This window comes from Rhipicephalus microplus, chromosome 6, assembly GCF_043290135.1.
Source record: "Rhipicephalus microplus isolate Deutch F79 chromosome 6, USDA_Rmic, whole genome shotgun sequence".
Taxonomy (NCBI): domain Eukaryota; kingdom Metazoa; phylum Arthropoda; class Arachnida; order Ixodida; family Ixodidae; genus Rhipicephalus; species Rhipicephalus microplus.
Window position 1 is genome coordinate 180074644 of NC_134705.1, and position 22986 is coordinate 180097629.

Here is a 22986-nt window from a genome sequence, read left to right on the forward strand (position 1 = left end):
AGCCGAAGACAGTTTCAAAGAAGTTGCATTTAACACTAGAATTGCGGCTTCACTGTATCCGATATTCGCTATAAACGAAAGTATCTCAGTGTCATTGTGGTAAGACATTATCTTGATTAAGTCAGACATAATCGGAAATTATACTTTTCCATCTGCTGGTTTGCAGGGAGGTGTACTGTATACCTGACGCTTTAAGCTTCACATTGCGCTCGCGCATACATTTGTGCGAGCACTGTCAAGAGCGCCTTCAGTACAAAAAAACATGGCCCTTGAGATTAACGACAACAAATCTCGTAAGATATGTACAGAGCGGTGGCGTTGACCATATACTCCATCAATGATTACTATAATTACTAGCTACAACTTTTTATCTCTACTTTTTTTTAAAACCTTTGACGACTACATTTGAATAACTGTGATTGATGTATTTGCATACGAAAATGCGCTCCACTGACATGGCTGACACCGCCGTTCGTCTCTGATGAGCGTGTGTCATGCTTGTCGAGTGTATGTGCTGTCGCGATAAACCACTCCATGGCCCCGTGTAAAACATAGCGTTGTGAATGTTTCGTGAAGATGCGGCTATATTTGGGCCTTTTGTTGTTGTGCGTTCCTTCGAACTGTTTCCCCGATCAAGGAAAGTGGTCCTTCAAGGCCGATAATGTGGGTGTTTTGGTTCGGCCCTCTTCTCCGTTCTGCGTTAACGTTCGAAAATCCGCCGATCGTGAAATGTTTTCTCGTCCAGGTGTTACGTGTGCCAGTTGCTTTCGCATTCTCCGCTGTGTGCGATGTTTCGCGGTGACGTCGCTTTGTGTTGTGTTTCGTTGTGTGCCGGCCGGTGGCTCGTGGTTTGTTTTCGATCCAAACAACCAACCCCCCTTTTCTTGCTTTTCGGTAATCGCAGGTGTCCAGTCAATACTTCGCCGTTCAGAAGAGCCTCTACAACGGATCCACGATCTCTGTGACAGGTAAGTTTCTCACAACCGCGTGAAAAAAATAAAACCGCGCGTTAAACTACGAAGTATTTTGATGGCGCGGGTCGCCTACGCTCTGGCTACACCAAATGAATGCTTTGACCGGTGAAAAGAAGTGATGAAATGCGCTGCCAATGAACGCTTTAATTCTGTGCCGCAGTTTCCTGTGAACCCAGCGTTTCGGGGAGCGCGCTGGCGCTCGAAGTGGGCTGGACGATATACCGCAGTCCCTGCTTCCAAGAGTTCCTCGATGTAGACCTTTTGGTACGTAACGAAACGGCGGTGTAGTCGGCCGACCTGATGCGCGGATCGTGCACCTCCAGACGCAGGAACAGCTAGCCGGGTTGGAAGCGGGCGCCAAGCTGTTCGAGTTGGCCAGCCCGTACAGTCGCGGCGAAAGCGAGCGCCACCAGTGCCTGCACCTGATCGACCTGGGAGCGCTGAAACGCAGTTCGCCGGTGAGTCAAATCGAAATCAAGAAGGTTAAAAGGATAATCAGGCGTGGAAGCTTTCAAAAGGTCGTAGCTGTAAATGTAAAGCCAAGAACATGGCCATCTCATGCGATGCCCAGTCAGAGAGAAAGTGCCTTCCTTCTGCTGATGTAAACACTAGCCTAAATACTTCGATGTTCCCGACAAAAGCAATACATCTGGACAAGCATTTGGTAACTTGATCTCTACAAAATTATGCCGAGACTTTTAGGCTTTTTAAGGAAACTAGTAGCACTAAGACGCTTGCTGAGCAGTAGGTGTCCGGGAATATTTCTGGTAATAAATTCATACAGCATGAGAGGCAGACTCTGCCTTTTCTTCCCTGTATGTTAACATTTTAACGTGCCTGGAGTAAGACGGTGGAGGCCTGACTTCACTTTCCAGGCACGATTTCCACTCCAGCAGTTTTTTTTCCCCATCTCCTTGTGTAAAATGACCGTTTTGTGTGCGAGTCCCAGTGTTGAGACAGTCTTCTCCTTTTCTTTCAGCTCAAAGCTTACCTACCAAAGGCAAAGGGTAAGTGGTACACATGGAGAGGCGAATGCACAGGCTTTCTCCTATTGCCTCACCAATTGTATTTGCTTCATTTAATAAGTATAATCTACCCAGCGTTTTAACTCGAGGCAGCACATCCTTAAAATACTGCAGTTAGCACACAGCCAAGTGATGCTGTCAGAACTTTTCGCTGTCTAGCAAAATATAGTTTTTCACTTGGGGAAGAGAGACATATGCGTAAGACTGCACACTGCACGGAAGTTGTGCAGCAAGAAGTTGACGACGTCAGTCCGCAAGGTTCCATGTCAGGTGTACACTTTTGCGCTGACGAAGCCGCACGATGTTTTAATGGGCCAAGCATCACAACTCATCTGGGGCAGTGAGTTGAGTTTGTCTGTCTAAAGTGATAGCGGCGGTGTGTATTTCAATGGGAACTAAGTTCACAGGCATGACCAGAAACTTCCCAATTAGTCCTGGACTTGATGCCAGCAATTTTTGCTGTTCCTTCTGAGTGAAAGTTGAGCCAGAGACATTTTGGAATGCCCTTTTCATCCATTAATGAACCCACCTCTCCATGATCATGGCATCGGACAAGTAAATGTTTAAAGGGCCACTCACCAGGCCGCATACTGAATTTTAGTTAGACAGTGGAAGTTGTTGGGTGTCCGATGAGGAACATTTTGCCACAAAAATTTTTCAAATCAGTTCATCACGAGCGGAGAAAACAGGTTTTTTGAGGCGGCGCTAAACGAAGATTAGAGGAGCTGAGCTCCAAACCCTTGCCGCTCCTCCGTGTAGCCTTCACGAGCCAAATCTCTTCCCCACCCTCTCCAGTATCCGACCATGAGGTGACGTGCGCATGACGTGCCCGAACAAGTCCAACCCCCGAGCACGCGGCAGCGTTGCTTTGTTGACCAGCGTTATTTTGTGGTCTTCTGCCTGTTTCTGCGGGATGGTTTGGAAACACTGGCTTAGACGCGGTAGAGTAGATGAGCACAATGAGTGCGCAAACGCGTAGGAGCGTTCCACGGTGGTCGACTGCTTAATGCGTTGACCGCGGGGACACAAACGCATGCGAAGCGCTGGCACATTAGCCCTGCATCTCGTAGCATTTCATGGGAAAAAATGAAAGAAAAACGTGCACAATTTTTTATTGCATCTCATTATTTATTTCAAGTTTAACTCATCTCTTAAAGCAACAAATACATAAACTACGCATGTTGTGTTAAATAATTTTTGTCATGTCACGTGGTATACTGTTGACAACGTCGGAGCAGAGTCGTCTACGTAGAGGACCAGCGTGGCCGCAGTGCTGTGTACGTAGGGCCATTTCTACGCCCACGTCATGCCCTCATTCTCTACGCGTGCGCCAGCAGAGGGGAGAGGGAGCAGCGTTCATTTTGAAATTTGACCCATTTCCGCGGCGCTTAGCATTGCAAATATTGGCATACATGATCATGAATGCCTTGTCTACGCATTGCGCTTGTCAGCTCAAAATTGTCAAACCTGGTGAGTGGCCCTTTAAAGAAATTGTGTATGGCTTGTCCAAACAAAGTATATGCCTTGTTCAATAATGTTTCTTTCAAGTTCATTAACAGTAAGCCAGATGTAAGTGATTTATATACGTAGATTACCGTTAGTGGGATAGACAGTATTAGATGCGTGGTCTATTTGGCTAATGCAGAGCGCTAAGGACTGAGGGTTCGCTGGTTTGAATCGCCCATGGGTGCCTTAGAATGCTTTCTTCTGAATTATTTTTTTTTGTGCCTTTTATAGATATATACATATCCGGGACATGATGGTGACAGCGAAAATCAGCCGAGAGTGACCATTGCTATCGCGATAAAGTATGCAAGCTTGCAGTTTGCAATTTCACACTTTTCACACTCTCTTGAATCAGCTGGCGAAAGGCAGGTTTTGGCAAAGTTGAGAAATTTTGGCCAGTAGCCAATTGATTTTGATTGATTTGTGGGGTTTAACGTCCCAAAACCACTATTTGATTATGAGAGACGCCGTAGTGGAGGACTTCGGAAATTTCGACCACCTGGAGTTCTTTAACGTGCACCCGAATCTGAGTACACGGGCCTACAACATTTCCGCCTCCATTGGAAATGCAGCCGCCATAGCCGGGATTTGATCCCGCGACCTGCGGGTCAGCAGCCGAGTACCTTAGCCACTAGACCACCGTGGCGGGGCGCCAGTAGCCAAGCCTTGTTGGAACGAGTTTAGGTCGACATCGTGACTGTAAAATGTGTCAGCCCCGTGCGTTTCGCATCTCCTTTCAGTTTGTCTGTCCGACCATTTGAAATCATTGAGCAGCAGAGTTTGAGTAGTGCCATGCTGTTCTTGCCTGCCAATAGATGCAGGAGGCAACAAAACCACGGTCCAGCCGATGACGGCACCGCAGCTGTCCAGCGTGAACGATGATGGCATCTACATGCTCCTGCTGCATCTACGCTCCGACGGCAACTTTTCTGTGCAAGGTGGGATACCTGTGGCATTGAACTGCTTTAATGTCAGGTAGATCATTGCATAGAGGTGATCTAGTGTTTTAGTTAAAGCCTTTAAATGATAAAAAATTCTTGAACACGGGGTGTTCGTGAAGCCAACTTTGGGACAAGTGGTATTTTCTGCAAAGTAGCAACTTGAATAAGACATGACTCTTTCCAAACCTTGACTCTAGCAACTTGTCGTGTTTAACCGTTTCTTCTCTCTTTGAGCTTTCATCTTATACTGAGCTTCTACTTTAAAAGGGCAGTGACACAAAATTTCGTGGCTGAGATAGCCTGCGAGCTCAATTCCCAAGAACATTTGTATATCATCTGGAAAATATCAACAGCGAATATAGCTGGAAAGGTACTTTAAAAGAATTTTGAAGTTTGCGTGAGCCTTCGACTCCCTCATGCCATTGACACCCTCGAAGGAGATCCTTTGGGGACCCCCTACTTCCCTCACGACACCACGCTGCAGTCAACAAAACAAGTTATGATGACATCATAGCCGCCATTTCCTTTTGCTGCATTTTTTTCTGCAGTCTATATTTCTCGACAGCTAGTTGCCAGTGCGTGGTCGTGGTGCACACTTCGAAGGTTTTGTGTTTGGCGGCATTGCAGTCCCGTTTCCTATTCGAAAGTAATTCTTGATGCGGACTGTGTGGAAGTGTGTCCTAGTTCTGTGTGCTGACGTAGTAAAGAGCTGCACACGCTAGGTGGTGACAGTTGCATCCAGTTTGTGGAGCTTTCTCAAACCGAAACTGAAACTGGTCGATAATGATTGGCTTGTAAATAATTATCTGTCACGTGCTACAGCAAGTGATATGTTGTGTCAAAACTAACAGGCCCATATCAACACATCTTAAAGGAAAAATGCGAAGCCAAAGTTTTTTGTGTCTGTACCCCTTTAACATTAAGTGTCATTTCAAGTGCCAGTTAACAGCCCCGCAGTCCAAAATATGTGATGAAGCGATAACTGCACACTTACACGATGTGAACTTGCTGCTGCAAGAATTTTTCCAAATAAGTGCTGTAATAAGAAATTACGGTGTGCAAAACAACCCGCTTTGGTGGGTGTTGCTTTCTTGAAAAGCCTTGCTTTCCCACCCTGCTCGGTAGCGAAGAGGTGTCGATGTAGCCCGTTGTGATGATTACACCCTCTTCCGCAACGTAACATTACGTCAGTGATTATGTCATTGGCACGCAGCCAACAGATAAGCGAGGCTTCCTCTATGTGTTGCTCGCGTTAGGGTGGTGACAGGGCTACCCTAGCAGCGGGGTGAAGAAGCACAGTAAATGCATGGCCAAAACCACCATCATCGCAGGGGCAAGGTGCCATTAAGGGGTGAAGAGGACCGATTGCGTATGCCGGTGCTGCACAAGTTGCCTGCGCGCAAGTTTATTTAGAGCTCTGGGATAGTCGTAAAAATTGTTACCACTGGGGCTTTCTGCATGAATTAGTGAGCTTGCTTGAGAGATGTAAAAAAAAAGTACACCATGTTTAGATGCAAAGTAGCGGGTGTTAACGCTTACACTGGCGGCGGCGTTGAAGACGGCACCCATCGCAGCGTTGCGCAGCACAGATACCTGGGGAGGTGCAAAGCATGCAGTGATGGACCAATGTTTGCTATGGGAACATGCCAATTTCTGCTAATGGGCAATGAGAGGCAGAAGACTCTAATTGGACACAGAGACACGCAGTCTGCATTTAGCTAGCATGTACGCTGCGAATTTTTATGGTTCAGCGACTCACAGAAGAAATCTCCCTCCGGCACTACCTTGGAGCTCAAGATCTAGTGCCTGTATATACGGAGTAGTCAGTGAATGGTTTTGCAGTGCGAGCAGTCAGTTTTTTTAATCAAGAAACTTGCTCACAGGTGCTGCCTGCACTGGTGTTGTGAAGCAAGAGAGGCAGGGAGTGTATGAGAGAAGAGGGGACTCTCATGCACAGTAAGGGTGGTCACGCCAAACAACAAATTGAACTCGACCATAAGATTCTTTGAATATAAAAAAAAAAACCTGTTTACTAGCCCTTCAAGAATATGTGGGTGTGTTCTTTTCCCCCTTCCAGTGGACTTAGCCTTGCGGGGCAACCATGGCTACTTGTCGGCCGTCGACTGGCCCTTCTTGCCGGTAAGTCGGGTGACAGAAAACAGCATTCGGGGCGGGTGAGTGACACAGCCGGGGCAATGTGTGCAGTTCTATGGTGTCATGTGTGGCGTGTACGTGGTTTACGCCGTGGTGTGGTTGGTGGTGTCGGCTCTCCAGTGGCGAGACCTGCTGCGCATCCAGTTCTGGATTGGAGGTGTCATTTTTCTGGGTGAGTGCTGCTCTCCCAGTCCCTACTGACGTCTTAAGGATCACTCTGCGTGCCTCAGTATCATTGTTCATTAGGTAGGTCTTATCTATAATTATGCCGTACTCCCACTTCCCTTTTCTTATTGCTCTTTTTGAGGAACCAGTTACGACTTGTCATTATAAAGTGCGGAGTTTTTGAGGAACTTCAGCATGGTTAGAATGAGCAGGTTCAACTGTGTTTGGGTTCACTGCTGAGGCAACCATTTTACTTCATGCATGGTTAGCAGAAGGGTTCCAAATGTGGGGTCAGGCGCACTGCAACGTGGAAGTTATTGCCAGAGTCAGTGGCGTGGCCGAGGCACACAAGCCCAGGTACCCCCCCCCTCTGGAAAAGGTTCTGCCTACACCCCTGGCCGCAGCCCAAATGCCATATGATATCGTGATTACTACAGCTGTCACGAATGAGTACCAAGTGGATTTAGTGAAGATTGGCTATAATCCAAGTGGACGCGACATATTTGTTGGTGAATCTACTATCATGTTTGCAGGCATGCTGGAAAAGGCGGTTTTCTATGCTGAATACCAGTCGATCAACACGACAGGCCGCTCGGTGCAAGGAGCCGTGCTCTTTGCTGAGGTGCTGTCGTGCCTCAAACGGTCCCTGGCTCGGCTCCTGGTGGTGGTAGTCAGCCTGGGCTTCGGCATCGTCAAGCCCCGGCTGGGGCCCATGCTCCACCGCGTGCTCGGGCTTGGGGCTGCCTACTTTGTGCTGGCCTCCGTCGAGGGATGCCTGCGCACACTCAAGGTGGGTGCTGTGAAATAACACTCGCTTGGCTAAGAGCGAATGTGGTATTACTGTTTGCGCGAGTTTCTAATGGGCCATGACACCGGTGTTTTGAGTTCGGAATATCGCATGGCATGTTAAACTTTGTGCATCCAAAATGAACGGGCAAAGTTTGAGTGTATTAGAAAGTTTTTTGTACAGTCGCCCAAAACTACCATGCATGAGCGGCAGCTTAGGCTTTGTATCTCTGCTATGTAAATGAATTCAGTTCCAACAAGGGTCAGGACAAGTGATGCCCCCAAATCATGTGCCCTCAAAACATTTTTCTGCAACTTTGTTGCATGATATGGCTTTCACAGACAGTAAAGTCGCCGCTGTGTACAATAGCTAAAGATTTAAGTGGCTGTACTTCACCCATGCCTAGTGTTTAAAGAATTACCACATGTTTTTCATCTGCGGTCTGGTGCCGAGCAAGTTGAGACATCACATGAGCGTGGTACTTTTTGGCAGCGTCCCGTACGCACGCTACCGTGTTTATTTGGCTAGCTTGTGAATGAAGGGGTTCTCGATCTAACAGTTTCTTCAAGCTGCTTGAAATTGTGAGCACCGAGTGTTGAGGGCGTGCATCAAATCCGACGTCCTGAGTGTTTGCCGTGGGGCGACCTGTTGCATGCAGCCCAAGAACACGCCTGACCGGTTGCTGACGGTCCTGGGAATAGGGCTGGCCCTGCTGGACAGTGCCATCTGCTGGTGGATCTTCAGCAGCCTGAGCCAGACGACGCGCACGCTGCGGTTGCGTCGCAACGTCATCAAGCTATCCCTATATCGTCACTTCACCAACACTCTGGTGTTTGCTGTCCTGGGTAAGTGCGCGATCGTTTTTTTTTTTTCTGCGGAGGACACCCTGTTGCTGAAGCGTCTCTCCCCAGTGTGGCAGCTTGGGCTAGTTGGTATGACATGACGATAGTTCTAGCGCGAGAACAGAACGACGACACAGAGACAAGAATAGCAAGACGGTGTCCTTCTTGTCTTCTTGGCTATAACTATCGTCACGTCTCTCCCCACTTTCAGCATTCAAATTCATTTGTAGCACAAGAAACGCCGACGCACAACAAGACAAAAGACGACGTTCGACCGCCAGCTACCAAAAAAGGTTTACTGAACAGCACATATACTGTGCTCATCACTGTCACACAAGCACAGAACAGAACAGAACAGAAGGTTTTATGGTGCTAAATGAAGAAGAATGCATGTGCATGATATACAGAAAGAGCACAGCCTACTTCCCAACAAAAGACAACTCTTTATCTGACAAGTGCAGAGAAAGAGTACTGATGCAGGCTTAAACTGATGCACTGCATCAGTTGTAATATACAACTTTGTAATAATGAAGTTGTATATTACACAAAAATAAGTTTTTACATTAGAATCTCGATGAAAGGGTTACGGTTCATGCTAGTTTCGCGATGATATGAATTTGAAGGTTGCCTCGAATGAACTACAGTATATAAAATATGTCGTGATTCGGTTCTATACAAACGGTTTCCCCAGCAACCGAGGATGATACGAACGCACAATTGACCGCTGCACGCAAGCGGCGCAGTGCGGTTTGTTTGTGGGGGGAAGGCCCATGCACACTTGGTCTCATAGGGAGTGAATGCGGCAAAACTCACTGGAATTTGCCTCGCTTCGTCACTGAAAAGTGGCCAGAAGACCACGCCGCGAGACCAACGCAGAAAAATCAGTCTGAGACCAATTTTGCCGTCACCGGATAGCGGATCACCTTACTGCTACGGTTTTGACTACACCAGCTGCACAAGCTCTTGAACCAGGTGATGAAAACAACCAGCCGTACATTCAAGATGGTGGCCAAGGCGTCGGCGGGTGCGGTGGCTCGCTTGGGTGCTATCGCGAACTAGCCGCACAGCACCACAAAGCTCATAGCTTTGAAAAAACACATTCATTGTGTTACATAGCCGGCGCACACACAGTGTGTGAACGACAGGCGAGACCAGCGCTGGGGACTGAAAAACGTTTATTCGTCATGAACACAGTATTTAAAGCATAGGAAGGGAGAGGGAGTCGGGAAGGAAGAAAGAGCGGGGAAAGACTTGACGCTCAGTTGTTGGCACGTCACGCGCCTGGCTCAGGCGGTGGTAGATAACATAGCAAGCCGATTACAACATTTCTCCTCCCTTAGAATTGAAAACGCTGTACAGGTTTTCTTTCCCGGGTAGAGCGTCGCAAAACTTGTGGAAATTTCTGCGCATTCTGGATAGGCGGCGGCGGTTGCACAGGTGCCACCTGGTCTGCAGGCTGCTCGTTCAACTTGCCTTCATTGCCGGTCGGTGTGGGCACCGCTGCAGCCGAAGGGCTCCCCTCGTCTTGGTCTCGCTGAGTGCCGCTCCGGGCAGATGCCGGGCTTGGCCTGGAATGCACTTGGTCTATGTGACGTCGAACCACCCCAGCGGGCGTTTGTATGGTGACCATGCGTGACCCTGTAGTGGACTGAACTTTCCCTGGTGTCTATTTCTCCCCCTGGCTGAGTTACGGGCGTACACGGCTGTGTCGGGCGGCAGTGTCCACTCTTCTGTCTCCTGGGTTGACCCTGGGAAAGGTGGGAAACATGAGTCCAAGCGAGAGCAGATCAAGTAGCCGTATAGAAGTTCGGAAGGGGATTTTCCCTCATGGCACGGCGTTCTCCTGTAGTTGAAAAGAATTTTCACCAATTTTTCTTTTAATGTGCCTTCGCTTATCTTCTTTAAAGCTTCCTTGATCGCCCGAACAGCTCGTTCAGCGAGCCCGTTAGACTGGGGGTGATACACAGCCGCACGGAGGTGTGTGATGTTATTGTTCTTCACAAAAGTGGCGAATTCTTCACTAGTGAACTGCGTGCCATTGTCCGTAACTATTGTGCGTGGAACACCAAATCTGGCAAAAATGCTGCGAAAGCTGGCAATAGTAGACGACGTGCTTGCCTGCCTCATGGGCACGGCTTCAATCCACTTAGTTGCAGCATCCACGACTACCAGTATCATGCTGCCTGCGATCGGCCCGGCGAAATCGGCGTGTAGCCTGAACCATTTTTCCTTAACTGCTGGCCAACTCACTGGTTGAGCAGAGGCTGGCATAGGAAGGTTTTGCACGCAGTTGTGGCACGTCGCTGAGAGGTATTCTATCTCTCGGTCTAGTCCCGGCCACCAGAATGCCGATCTGGCGACAGCCTTCATTGCCGATGACCCTTGATGCGTCTCATGCAGCTTATATAGCACCCGTTCTCGTGCTTTTGCGGGAACAACAACTCGATGACCCTAGTATAACAGCCCATGAGCTACGGATAGCTCTAACCGGCGGTCCGAGATTGGCACCAACTCTCTGTCCTTTACATGTTTCGGCCAGCCTTGCTTGGTGTACTCCACGACCCTCGCTAGTAAGAGCTCCCGTGCAGTTAGAGCTTGGAGTTCTTCGACAGACACAGTACCATCATCAAAACTTGCTAGAGCGGAAACATACTCTGGGGGTTCGCTTCTTGACGGTGGAACTGGAGTCTGCAGCGGTAGCCGGCTGAGGGTGTCGACATTTAGTAGCAGCTTACCGGGCGAATACTGAAGCTTGTAGCGAAATCCACCAAGGTAGAGAGCCCAGCGCTGTATTCGTGCTGCGGCCAACGCTGGCGTCGGCTTCTCCGCTTTCAGCAGGCCCAGTAGCGGCTGGTGATCTGTGACCAAGGTAAAATCTCTGTTGAGGAGATAGTCGCGAAATTTCAACACCCCAAAAACAAGGGCCAAGGCCTCACATACTAGCTGGGAGTAATTCCGCTCAGCAGTGGTCAGCGTTCGCGAACGGAAGCCTATGGGCCGGTTCTCTTTTCCATCCGTATGAAACAACACGGCACCAATGCCATGCGGCGAAGCGACGCACTCCAGCTTTAATGGCTTTTCGGGGTCGTAGTGAACGAGCACCCCTGCCGCAAGTAGGCACTACTTTGCATTGGAAAAGGCTGTTTGTTGAGCTTCTCCCCAGACCCAACGCGCATTTTTGCCAAGCAACTGGTACAAAGGTGCAAGCAAAGATGATATATTTGGCAGGAACTTGGAGTAATACGACAGCATGCCCAGAAATGAGTGTAGTTCCTGCACATTTGTCGGGCTAGGAGCCTGGGCGATTGCTTCCACATGTTTCTCACTGGGGTGTAGGCCGTTTTTGTCGATTTGGTACCCTAAGTACTTGACTGAAGGCTGACTAAATTTGCATTTGTCTAGCCGGAGTTTTACACCATGCTGACGGAAACGCTGCAGTGCCGTTCGCAGGGTCTCGCTGCTTCCCTGTCGCTCCGCAACCAACACATCATCGAGATAAGCTTGCACGCCTGGTAGCCCCTGCAGGACTGTTTCGATTTTTCGCTGGAAGATGGCTGGGGCAGACGCTATGCCAAAAGGCAGCCTCTTGAAGCAAAATAGCCCCCGATGTGGGTTAATTACGCTTAGTTGAAGGTGCACAGGGGGACCGCTGATGCAGCCGAGTTCCGCGCTGAAAATGTCTTGAAACTCATTGACGATGTCGTCCATGGCCGGGAGACTCGTTGGCGATCCGGCTTCCGCAGTCAAGTTAAGGACAGGTGACCCTGCATTGCTCAACTGAAAAATTAGGTCCCTTCCGCATAGACTAGGACCGGGACAATTTAATACTACCAAGGAGCAGTCTACTACGGCACCCTTGTAGGCTCCCTTCATGTCCAATTGTCCCAGAACGGGGAGCTTGCCAAGGTAACATGAAAGCTTGACAGATGAAGGTTTCAATGTCGGCCATCTCTCCCGGTTCTTTTCATAAATTTCGCGTGGCACAACGCAGACGGGCGACCCCGTGTCTATCAGCATTGGCATATCAACGCCGCACCACGTGAATGTCCTGTGGATTGGGGGTTCTAACTGCCACTTCCGGGATGAAGTCAAAGTCCAGAGGTGCATGGCTTCGTCTACGTTCCCCTCCGCACGGTCTTCCGCCACCGCCAGTGCTCGTTTCCGCATGCCGTGCGTCTGCCCGGTTTGACGTTTCCTCGGCGCGGTGCTCGAACACATTTTCGCAAGATGGCCCGGCCTACCACAGCGATAGCACCTACTCTTGGCCCAGCCGCAAGAGTGGCTGTTATGCTTCTTACTTCCGCAGCGTCCGCATTTTAGTGCAGGCTCGTTCGTCAACACGCTTTGCGCGCCAACCTTCAGTACGGTAGTTGCATCACCCGATATCTTATTTGCGTCATCTTCTGCCATTTCGGCTGATAGTGCTATCGCTTTGGCCTCTTCCAAGGTTAAGTTTGGCTTTGCCAGTAGCTGTTTTTGCAAGGCTTTTGATCTGACGCCACAGACTATACGGTCGCGAAGTATTCGTTCCAGCATGCTGCCAAAATTGCAGTTGTCTGCAATGCGTCGGTGGTCGACAAGGAAATGTTTCAAAGGTTCATTGTCGTGCTGACATCGACTGAAGAACCGGAAGCTTTCCGTTATCTCGTGGCGCATCGGGTCGAAATATTCATCCAGCGCTGCAACGACTTCTTCGTAAGTTAGGCTGTTGGGTTTCTTTGGAGCGACTCGTCCCGTCAGAATCTGCACAGTCCTCGTGTTTAACGCTGCTACGAGCAACGCCCTTTTTTTCGCTGTGTCCGTAACCCCCGTTGCCTCGAAATAAGCCTCTGCCTTGATGACGTACGCTTTCCAGTTGTCCCTCTCGCCATCATACTCGGGAAGTTGGTGGTGGGCCATGGCTGCCGTCGTCACTGCGGCAGGTTCTTGAAATGCCGTACCGTGGTTTTTCTCGCCGTGTTCTTTTTCGTCATGGGTTTCAATCCCATCCTCGTCGCCACTGTTACATAGCCGGCGCACACACAGTGCGTGAACGACAGGCGAGACCAGCGCTGGGGACTGAAAAACGTTTATTCGTCGTCAACACAGTATTTAAAGCATATGAAGGGAGAGGGAGTCGGGAAGGAAGAAAGAGCGGGGAAAGACTTGACGCTCAGTTGTTGGCACGTCACGCGCCTGGCTCAGGCGGTGGTAGATAACATAGCAAGCCGATTACAATACTTTGAGAGCCTGGTTTGGATTACGATCGCTGCGAACACAGGAAGTAGAAAGTGCAGTAACAGCGAGTCGGCATGCCCTAACGTGCGTCTCTTTTGCACTGCCAGCTGAATTCGTCACCGCCACTGCCGGGTGCGTCTGCTCGTGTTGTTTCTTCTGACGTATCTCCCGAAACAATGTTTGTAAATGTGTAAACTGTTTCTTTTCAGTTCTTTGCATGCATAACTAGAACTCGGGAGGAATTTCAATGCTCAGGAATAAATTCTCAAGCGACGAAGACGCCGGCGGCAGTGGCATGTATAGGAGGGGCGGAACATTCTCGATAGGCGTGGACATGGTTTCGCAGCCTCTCTGGGGTTTTCTCTTGAATTCTCAAATGTAAATTCTCTCGGACTGATTTTTTTTCGTGTCGACTTCGTTGCACGTTTTTCTGGTCGCTTAAGTGGCGAAGCGAGTGAATTTTCATTAAATTTTGCCGCTTTCGCTCCCTTTTGTGCCAAGTATGAATGCGTCTTATTGCGCCAGCAGCATAAGGGAAGAAACCGCGGCACTCTAGTGAGAGGCGGTGAAAGCTTATAAATTCAAAATAACGTCATGGACTTTTTTCAGCAAGAAGTATTTGACCCCAATAAAGTTCTTGTTCCTCTTCATGATCAGCTTTAGCTTGTTTTTCGTAATACGAATTTAGGGTGATACGAATATTTTGCATGCTTCCTTCGAATTCATATCATGAAGATTCTACTGTATATCCGAAAATTGGTTATAAGGGTATATTTGTAATGAAAGACTTTTTTCATTCACTTCGTTATAACCGATATTTTGTTATATCTGGGTTTGTTATATTGTGGTTTCAGTGTGAGGATATATTTTCTGCCTCGATATTCTGGCATGTGAACTTGACACCACTTGTGCTGACAACAGTACATTGTGCAACGAAGGGTTCACAGCCGCAAGAACTGCAGTGCACCACCAACCTACCATCATGTACCATTTTATTTGCATTTTGCTAATTTTTTTTCATCCATTCATTTAAACATCACCCTCTCTGCACTATAATATATTGTTTACCAGGTGACAGTGGCATGCTGTGAGCTGAGTTGTGCTTAATGAGAACTAGCAGACAATAATGCCAAGGGAAGCAGAGGGGACATTATTAACGGTAATGTAAATTTGAAAAAAGAAAAGTGGACGAAAAGATGACTTGCCATCAGCAAGATCCGAACCTGCAACCTTCGAATGACGCGTCCAATGTTCTACCACTGAGCTATGGTGGCTATACTGCGTGGCGCCGCCAGACAGGCAAAAAAGAGTATTCCGCACTCGCCATAATGTCAACAGGTGGCGCCGGCTCGCACCGCCACCTTCAGATGCACATATGTGCCCTATAAAGCAAACGGAGCGATGACCTCTACCGTAGCTCAGTGGTAAAGCATTGGTGCGTTATTCGCAGGTTGCTGGTTCGGATCTTGCCGATAGCAACTTATCTTTTCAGTCACTTTTGTTTCTTCACATTTACATTACCATTGCTTCCGATAACACCCCCTATGCTTTTCTTGGCATTATTTTCTGTTAGTTTTCATTATTGTTGTGCCTAACAAAGAAAACAAGCTCTTAAACGTACACTTTCCTACATGAGTAATGCTTGCAACATATGAACTTGTGCCGCCTCATTGCACAAGAGGGCTTTTTTGATTACAGAGTTTATTCAGCTTCCGTAGTGCTGAAAACACAATGTTCACTTCCGAGCGACCTGTAGTCTTTTTTTTTTTTTTATATTACGGAACTGTTATGGTCATGTGAAATGTCAGCACTCCTTCTGTACACCCGTCAGACAGAGAGTTGCTCTTTTTTAGGAAGTAGTGTGCTCATGTAGAACAGTCATGAACACAGTACAAACACATGCAGTATTCAATAAACGTTTGTCGGTAGATAACCCTCGTACGTCGTCTCTTGTGCCACAAATTGTTCCTGATGTCAAAGCAACAGGCCCGATTCACTACAATTCTAATTTTCAGCATCCGTCGTGTTCATGGTGTGGGTCACCTTCGACCACCGCACAGCCGAATGCCTGACGGTGAGTGACCAGTTACCAGCTGGTCGTCGACTTTGGTTGCAGATTATAGCCTCGTTCCTGTGTGCAGGACTGGAAGGAGCTGTGGTTTGACGAGGGCTACTGGCACCTGCTCTTCTCCCTGGTTCTGCTGGTCATCATGGTCCTCTGGCGGCCGACGAACAACAACAAGCGGTGGGTAACGTTTTGTTAACTTCTCGTTAACTGAACAGTTGGTTAGTGTTGTAGACAAAGCATGGCAATTGTGTAAAGTCTACCTGATTCAGCTAATTCCACATCCACCTAATTAGGAAATTTATGGTACAGTTTGTATTAACCCTTCAAGTGTTTTTGCTGTACGTGTATAGTTTTCTGTCCCGCAGTGTCCTTGCCATACAGGTTGTGTTTTTTCAACCTCCCCCCCTTTTCAAGTTTCATGCCGTTATGAGGATGCATTCTCATTGGGAGGTGCTGCCATCTTTTTAGTACTTTCAAGAAGCGCTGTGAATGATTGTGCTACTTTCTTGCGAAGATAAACATGACTGATTTCTAGCATCGGTCTGTTGCGCAGTCTGCTGCAACAGCCATGGGCAGCACCCTTTCACGCTCTCGATTTCACCGCGTGATCGTAACGGAAGTGCGCGAAATTTGATTTTAATCTATATCGGCACTCTCTCGCCGAGGTTGGCGGAAGTTGATTTCCCTACTTTATTGTCACTATTTCTTGCTTATTTATTACCGTAACTCACGAGGGTATTCTTGCTCTACTTGATTGCATAGTTTTCTCTGCCCAAGGCGGGCACATGCAGAGAAGATGACATGTGCTTGCCAGCACAACCTGGCGCTCCGAGAGAAGAATAGAGACTCGTGTTACTTGTGCAGATGTTAATAAGGTATTGTGCTTAGATCCGTGTTTCAAGGAATACCACACTTTCAAGTACTATTTCACGTTTTGCAGTTCGTAAGGCTGAAGAAACTGTCCTTCATTTTTAAAGATTTTTTTCAGATTTTTTTTTTCTGGAACGCTAGCGGCCGAAAGCGGCGCTCCCGCAAGTTTGACGCGAGTAGGTTGCTGCTCCAGGACGTTCGAGCACGCTAATGATTGATTGATATGTGTGGTTTAACGTCCCAAAACCACCATGTGATTATGAGAGATGCCGTAGTGGAGGGCTCCGGAAATTTAAACCACCTGAGGTTCTTCAACGTGCACCCAAATCTGAGCACACGGGCCTACACCATTTCCGCCTTCATCGGAAATGCAGCCACCGCAGCCGGGATTCGATCCCGCAACCTGCGGGTCAGCAGCCCATTACCTTAGCCACTAGACCACCGCGGCGGGGCTCCGAGCACGCTAGAGTCTTACTTTAATACCCCTACCTTCTTCATCTTTGTGTCGGATCAACAGTAAAGTTTTTTCACTCACTCACTTCCTGACTTTTCGCATTTTGTGCATTGAAAAACCACCGCAAATTTTACTGACCATCTGGGAAAGGTATTCTCAGAAAAGCTCGACACTCATAGGGTTAAGGCAAAGTTGTTGTAGTTAATCTAAACTAATTTGTAATTAGGGAATTAATTAGCTGTGTTTATCACCGTCACTGTCCGACTCACGTAGAATTTGCATTAATGCTCTGTCCAATAGCGCTCGCTCATTTTTGCGGTGTCAGTTGAGTGCTTCACATACACTCACACCTCATTATAATAAAGTTGCATCTTACAAGAAAATAAGTTAGTTATATTGGGAAATTTGTTATGAAAGTATATTCCTAACACTACATCAATTGCAAAACTATGTCTCATTTACTTCGTTATAAGAGATATTTCATTATATCCAGGTTCATTATATCGAGGTTTGACCGTAGTTTGTATCGGCAAAGTTATACAGAGGATTCCACAGAACCGTCAATTTTCCTTTCTTAATGTTTCCACAGCCTCGTGAGACTCCGTGGAAGAAGTTTGCAGTATTCTGTGTCCTTGTGCTTCAAGTTGTCGATTAATTCGCCGTCACACTGCAATCTGCTAGCTTACTGGTTAGCTGAATTGGTAGAACAACCTCTCCGGAAAGGTATTTGTCCCGGGTTCTGTGTCTGTACTGGGACGAATTTTTGCTAACCGAAAACTTTTTTTTTCCAAGACATCCATGTAGGTTTTCTTGTGGTTTTGTGCTACTAACGGCTGGTCCTCAATTTCCTTTCATTAAGATGGCTGCAAGTTGGCGCTTCTCCTTGGCTGCGTGCATTCTTCTCTGTCGCGTACTAAATGTTGCACTCCGTACCGAATGTTTTATGCTGTACCCAATGTTGGACTCCGTACCGAATGTTGCACGCCGTACCGAATGTTGTGCTCTGCGGTTGAGCATTATGAACCAACAAGCCCAGCCATAAATTCTCCTAAATTCAGTCATTCATCGCACTCTTTTGAGGCTTACCTGTATTTATTATTTTTTTTTTGCATAAGGTGCATAGGTTCCTGACAGCCATGTAAGTGAGACAGAAACACGAAAATCTGATTTGAAGCCCCATTCTAAGCATCCCTTGCAGCCGAGCACGATACATAGTTTCTGTTGAACTATGCGAGTGAATCAAATGTACGTGTATTCATTTGCTTTGCCCTGCATGCAGGTATGCCTTCACTCCTCTGCTAGATGCTGCTGACGACGAGCTAGAGGAGGAGGAATACCAGCAGCAGCCTCATGATTCTTTCGGTGAGTGAATGTGATGTGTGTTCCTTATATGGCTACGTCATCACTGGCATAGCTTTTAAATCATTCAGGCATTCATTCATTTCGATTCACTTAATTGATGTTCACACGTGGGTTTGCAGAGGGCATGAAGATGCGAGGCACCAACAAGCCAGCGACGGGCCAGCCAGCCGCCAACAAGGAGGATCCGGTGGGAGATTCTATATTCGAAAAATCATGGGGTGCCAGACTTAAATTGCTTTCTCTAGTTTTGTGCTTCGGAAGTACCAAAGATATTGGCTACATGAACACGTTGAGCTCTATGCGATCATGCGATTGTTGATAGAACAAGGTCTGAGTTTTGTGGACCGCACAATAGAAAAATAAGGAACAGAAAAGAGAAGGGAATGCTGGTCAGTGCTCTGGTCTCTTTTGTGTTCTCTCTGCTATTATTCAACTGTATGTTAAAATATAAGTCTCTATAGACAGTAGTACCCACTCATGGTACGAATTCGCATTCATTATGAATAATCCGGAGGTTCTTAACACATTCCAGACATCGCGAAGAAGCAACATAAGATTCTGAGCGCATGTTCTATCGCAGGAGGACGACCTCAAGTGGGTCGAGGAGACCATACCCTCATCCTTGGGAGAAACGTAAGTTGGTTATTTTTGCAGCAAAGGTGGCTGCACTGTCGTCGTCGTCATAGTAGCAGTCGCAGTGCAGTCACACAGATCACGTGACCAGCGGTAGGTGGGGGAAGTGGGAGCAAAATAAGTGAAGTGAAATGATTACGAAAATGATGACTTTTGGTAAGAAAAACAATGGGAATTGATTAGCATTTTTGTGAATCACATTAACCAGAGGCAATAATTGTATTAAATCAAGGCAAGGCATTTTGGGCACGTCGGAAGGCCAGGCAGATGATAACAGAAGGTGTACGGCGCGTGGCTGGATTTCGACTTTACCGGCAACGAGTCGTGCAATGCCAGGCGTTTTTGCTAAAACGCCGTTGCCCGAATCCACTGCTCACACGATCCTGCTTTGCCCAAGCAAGTGGGAGTGCGTGTATTTCAAGTGTAGCAGTAGATTTACATCACGTGACCTCACTGACCAGTCACACACTCTCGTGCATTTACAGCTTTGTTGTCCGATCAGTTTCATGACTTGGAACTGGCTGAATTCTTCTTTTTATCTCTTCTTTCAGGGCCCTACCCAGCCTTCTGGACTCGGACGAGGTGAGTCCTGCTTGTCTCGGTCGGGCACGAATTCTTCGCCGTTGTGACTGACTTTTGTTACTTAAACAGTCGTTAGTTTTAAGTGTAGCTGTGCAAATGCCAAAGTTTTGGGTGCAAAGCGAATATTTATCATATTTTTCGTATAATACAAAGTGCAATTTGAGAAAAGTTGGGAAAGGTTCCCAAGCATATTCTTATGATATAGCAACATGAAAGCACCTTGTCCCGTATTCACAAACCAGCCTTGGCCTTTCCTCACGTTTTCTTCAAGTTTCTGTACTCTCTACATGCATTATAAGCACACAGAAATGGTAACAGGGTAAAATATAACGAGATTTGTTATATATACTAGTCTACTTTGCTCGGAAAACGCAATAACGGCTTAAAACCGATGAGAAAAACTTGAAGTAAAGTTGAGGTTGGTTTGTGAATACGGGCCTTTCTTTTTGGCGAGGTTGGTGAGGCGCTGGAGGAGTGGTGTCTAAGAGGGTTTAAGAGTGAGGCAATGCAGAGGCCAAATTGCATTTATTTACAGGATTGGTTGCAACCAAAGTGGTGTCAGCAACAATTCACATGTGAAAGGCAAAGATGCTATTTCCTCGGCCTCTACCCCTCTCAAAACTAATGTGGCGGGCGTGCTCTCCTAGATTCCAGAATTCCCGATTCGCCTCATAGGCGTAAGTGTATAAGAACATCTGAAAGTTTGGGTGCTAGATATTTTCGTCGCCTGACGGTGTGTCCACCCAAATTTTAGGCCCAAGATGGCATTTAATTTAACCCTCAGCGCTGCCGCGTCTTATCATCTCAATGTTGAAACCAGCGTCGGTCGATACACTTAAGACTGTAGAAGAGTTTGAAAGGCAGTTTTGCTGCAATGCGAGTGTGTGATGGGGTGAAGCACATAGAAAATGTGAAGGGGCAACTGGCAATCTGACATTGACTGTACTTGTCTTCAGGAAGTTCGAATACTTCGAATAGATGAATTCTGGTGCCATTCGAATAGCAAAAAATATTCGCAAAATATTCTAAAGTTCCAATAAGTAGTTATTCATGTCAAAGTCGTGAAATTTTCTTTGAATTCAGAAGCTTTAAATTCAATGCGCTTTGTTCTGGTAGGGATAAGGAAAAGCACTAAACAATGACTCGGGATAATATTCTGGGGTGATGTCATAGGGACAGTATATCGATGGAGGAGAGTGAAAATAACGTGAGCTGTCCACTGCAGTGTTTATATAATTACCTGTACATTTTGCTTAAAAGACCTCTTGCTATGCTTGGGCATTTCAAATGGATAAGCCTATGACATAAGAAAGCAATGGACGAATTGTTGCCCCTGAATGCTAGCGAGGTGCTCTCGCGTCGACATCAAGGGATTACATTGGGACATAAAGGCTCGTTCTGGGAGGTATTGTGCCTAAATGGTTCGAGTGCTCAACAGCCGTGATGCCATGTCGCACAGTGACAATCTTCATCTGGCTTGCTTGTGTTGACTTTTGGGAAAACTTTGTGCTTGGTGCTCTCTTATCGAGAATGCTATGTGTTGGGGATAAGGTGTGCCCCATTTGGGACACGGAAGTTTTGGGTTGTGGCATGAAAACAAATAAAGTCACACATAAAATGATTCGTGTTGTGTGGCAAAAAGATGCTCCAAATATACTGTTTCTCTGTCTGTTTACGTGTGCTTATGTAAGCGATGAAGCCATTTTTCATACGATTAAGGGAAAGCATGGGTCCTGAGTTTTGTAAAAATTCTTTATTGATCGAGAGGAAACTTGCTGAGTTTATATATATTTGTGTGCAAATTTTGAATATGCAATTATTTTTGTGATGTAATGTGTAGTTTTTAAAATAACAAACATTTTATGCTTTCTGTAAGCAAAAGTATGCCTGAACATAGAAAGTTACGAAGTAATTAAGCACACTAGGATGACCTCGAATGGGTACAGAGTACAAGAAAACAAGAATGGATGTTCTAAAGGCATTTCAACAAAAGTTATTGTATATTGAACGTTTGCAAATGAGTCTACATCAAGCTGTGATTTCGGTCACAAATATCTTAACATGCCACAAATTTTGTTCAAATGGGCTTATAACATCCATCTTTTCTTTCCTTGTATTTTGTACTCATTCCAGGTCAGTCTGTTTTGTTGAGTTACTTTGTAACTCTCAGTTTAGGAAAACACTGGCTCCCAAAACTGCACCTGAAATTTGAAAAAAACTACGTAGTATTGTAGTGTACTAGAAAAAATATTGCATATTAAAATTACTCACAAATATACATGAGCTCAAATGAGCTTCAATTAAATTGATAAAGAATTTTTTTAAAGAGGTGTTCAGGTGTAGTGGCCCCCCATTAAGAGTCTCTCTAGAGAGTGAAGTCTCCAAGCAGTTTTTTCTCTTCCTCAGGAAATCATGACCGTGCGGTTCGAACGGAACAAGATGGAATGAGGACAGAGCTGTGTTTGTGTGTGTGCAGTGAACAGGCCAAAACACCGGGAAGCACTCCCAGTGCGCCCGGACTGTGGGACGAACAATGTGTATTGCCAATCATACGATTGAGGCTTCCTCTGCAATCCATTTCCGGTGGCGAGAAAAGCGTCGCTTTCCCCGCACAGATCACTTTTGGTTGTCGTAATAGCTCCCTCTCCGCCTGGTAACTTCCCTATTTATTTCACATAGCCGACTGGCCTGTTGATTGTTACATAAAGTGTGTGGTTCTCTCTCGGTGTCTTTACTATGCACGTCTTTCTAGCCCAGTCTGCTACGTTTCCTTTTGTGATGGCATGGCGGCACTCTAGTCTCCACGAAATGAATGCTGCTTATTGCCAGCGAGCAATATGGGGGAGACGTTTTCAAAGCAATGGAACTGATGCACTACTTTCTATTGCTTTTCGTTTTTCCGAGAATAAATACAGCTGTAGATGTGCACTTACTATAAGGTACGAAAAAGTGGGATGGGGCAATTTTGCACAGTCATTCATTCTTGCAGGTTCAAGCGATCGACACGCTTTGCAAGGCAAAGCATGCCTGTATTATCGTTGTGCCGTTCTTGCCACGTATGTGTGGTGGCAAGATTTCCCCATGTTTCGATTCTGTAAATAATAAACAAGAATTTTCGAGCGAAGTTGTTTTGTCGATGTGCTAAGCGTTTTGCGCTCTGTTTGAGCCTCTTTTGCAGCTACCTGGAAGGGCTATTGCCACAGTCGTGGAAGTCTGTCATAGTGTTTTTTACAACAACATACAGTCGGGTACAACTTTGGAAGGTGGCGCCACTTTCAGCTCCAAGGTTGTTGCGCACAAGTGTGCACCACCGAGCGTGTGCTCTAGACTGACTTCGTAGTCTTGATAGTTGATGTTTTAGATGGCTTACTTACATTTCAAAAGCGAAATTAACTTCTGCATACCA

The 22986-nt window shown here is 46.8% G+C and overlaps 1 protein-coding gene and 1 pseudogene across 1 annotated transcript; one reads left to right on the top strand and one right to left on the bottom strand.

Moving 5' to 3' along the window:
- Positions 1-453: 453 nt before the first annotated feature.
- Positions 454-22704, top strand: LOC119167050 (transmembrane protein 87A). Its single transcript, XM_037418463.2, has 17 exons — positions 454-663; positions 905-968; positions 1135-1238; positions 1298-1432; positions 1954-1981; positions 4321-4443; positions 6524-6585; positions 6652-6772; positions 7299-7555; positions 8211-8397; positions 15627-15685; positions 15753-15856; positions 18283-18365; positions 18485-18552; positions 18946-18998; positions 19550-19580; positions 21987-22704. Exons 1-17 carry the CDS (start codon positions 577-579, stop codon positions 22026-22028), a joined length of 1608 nt encoding a protein of 535 aa, XP_037274360.2. The 5' UTR covers positions 454-576; the 3' UTR covers positions 22029-22704.
- LOC142765715 (uncharacterized) lies at positions 9612-12737 on the bottom strand (annotated as a pseudogene).
- Positions 22705-22986: the final 282 nt, after the last annotated feature.

What these genes read in the sequence shown, in the direction of transcription:
- LOC119167050 (XM_037418463.2), top strand. Translation starts at nt 577, where the DNA reads ATGCGGCTATATTTGGGCCTTTTGTTGTTGTGCGTTCCTTCGAACTGT. An exon ending in TGGAGGTGTCATTTTTCTGG is followed by an intron (nt 6,773 to 7,298) that starts GTGAGTGCTGCT and finishes TCATGTTTGCAG; the next exon opens with GCATGCTGGAAAAGGCGGTT. An exon ending in GCCTTCTGGACTCGGACGAG is followed by an intron (nt 19,581 to 21,986) that starts GTGAGTCCTGCT and finishes TCTCTTCCTCAG; the next exon opens with GAAATCATGACCGTGCGGTT.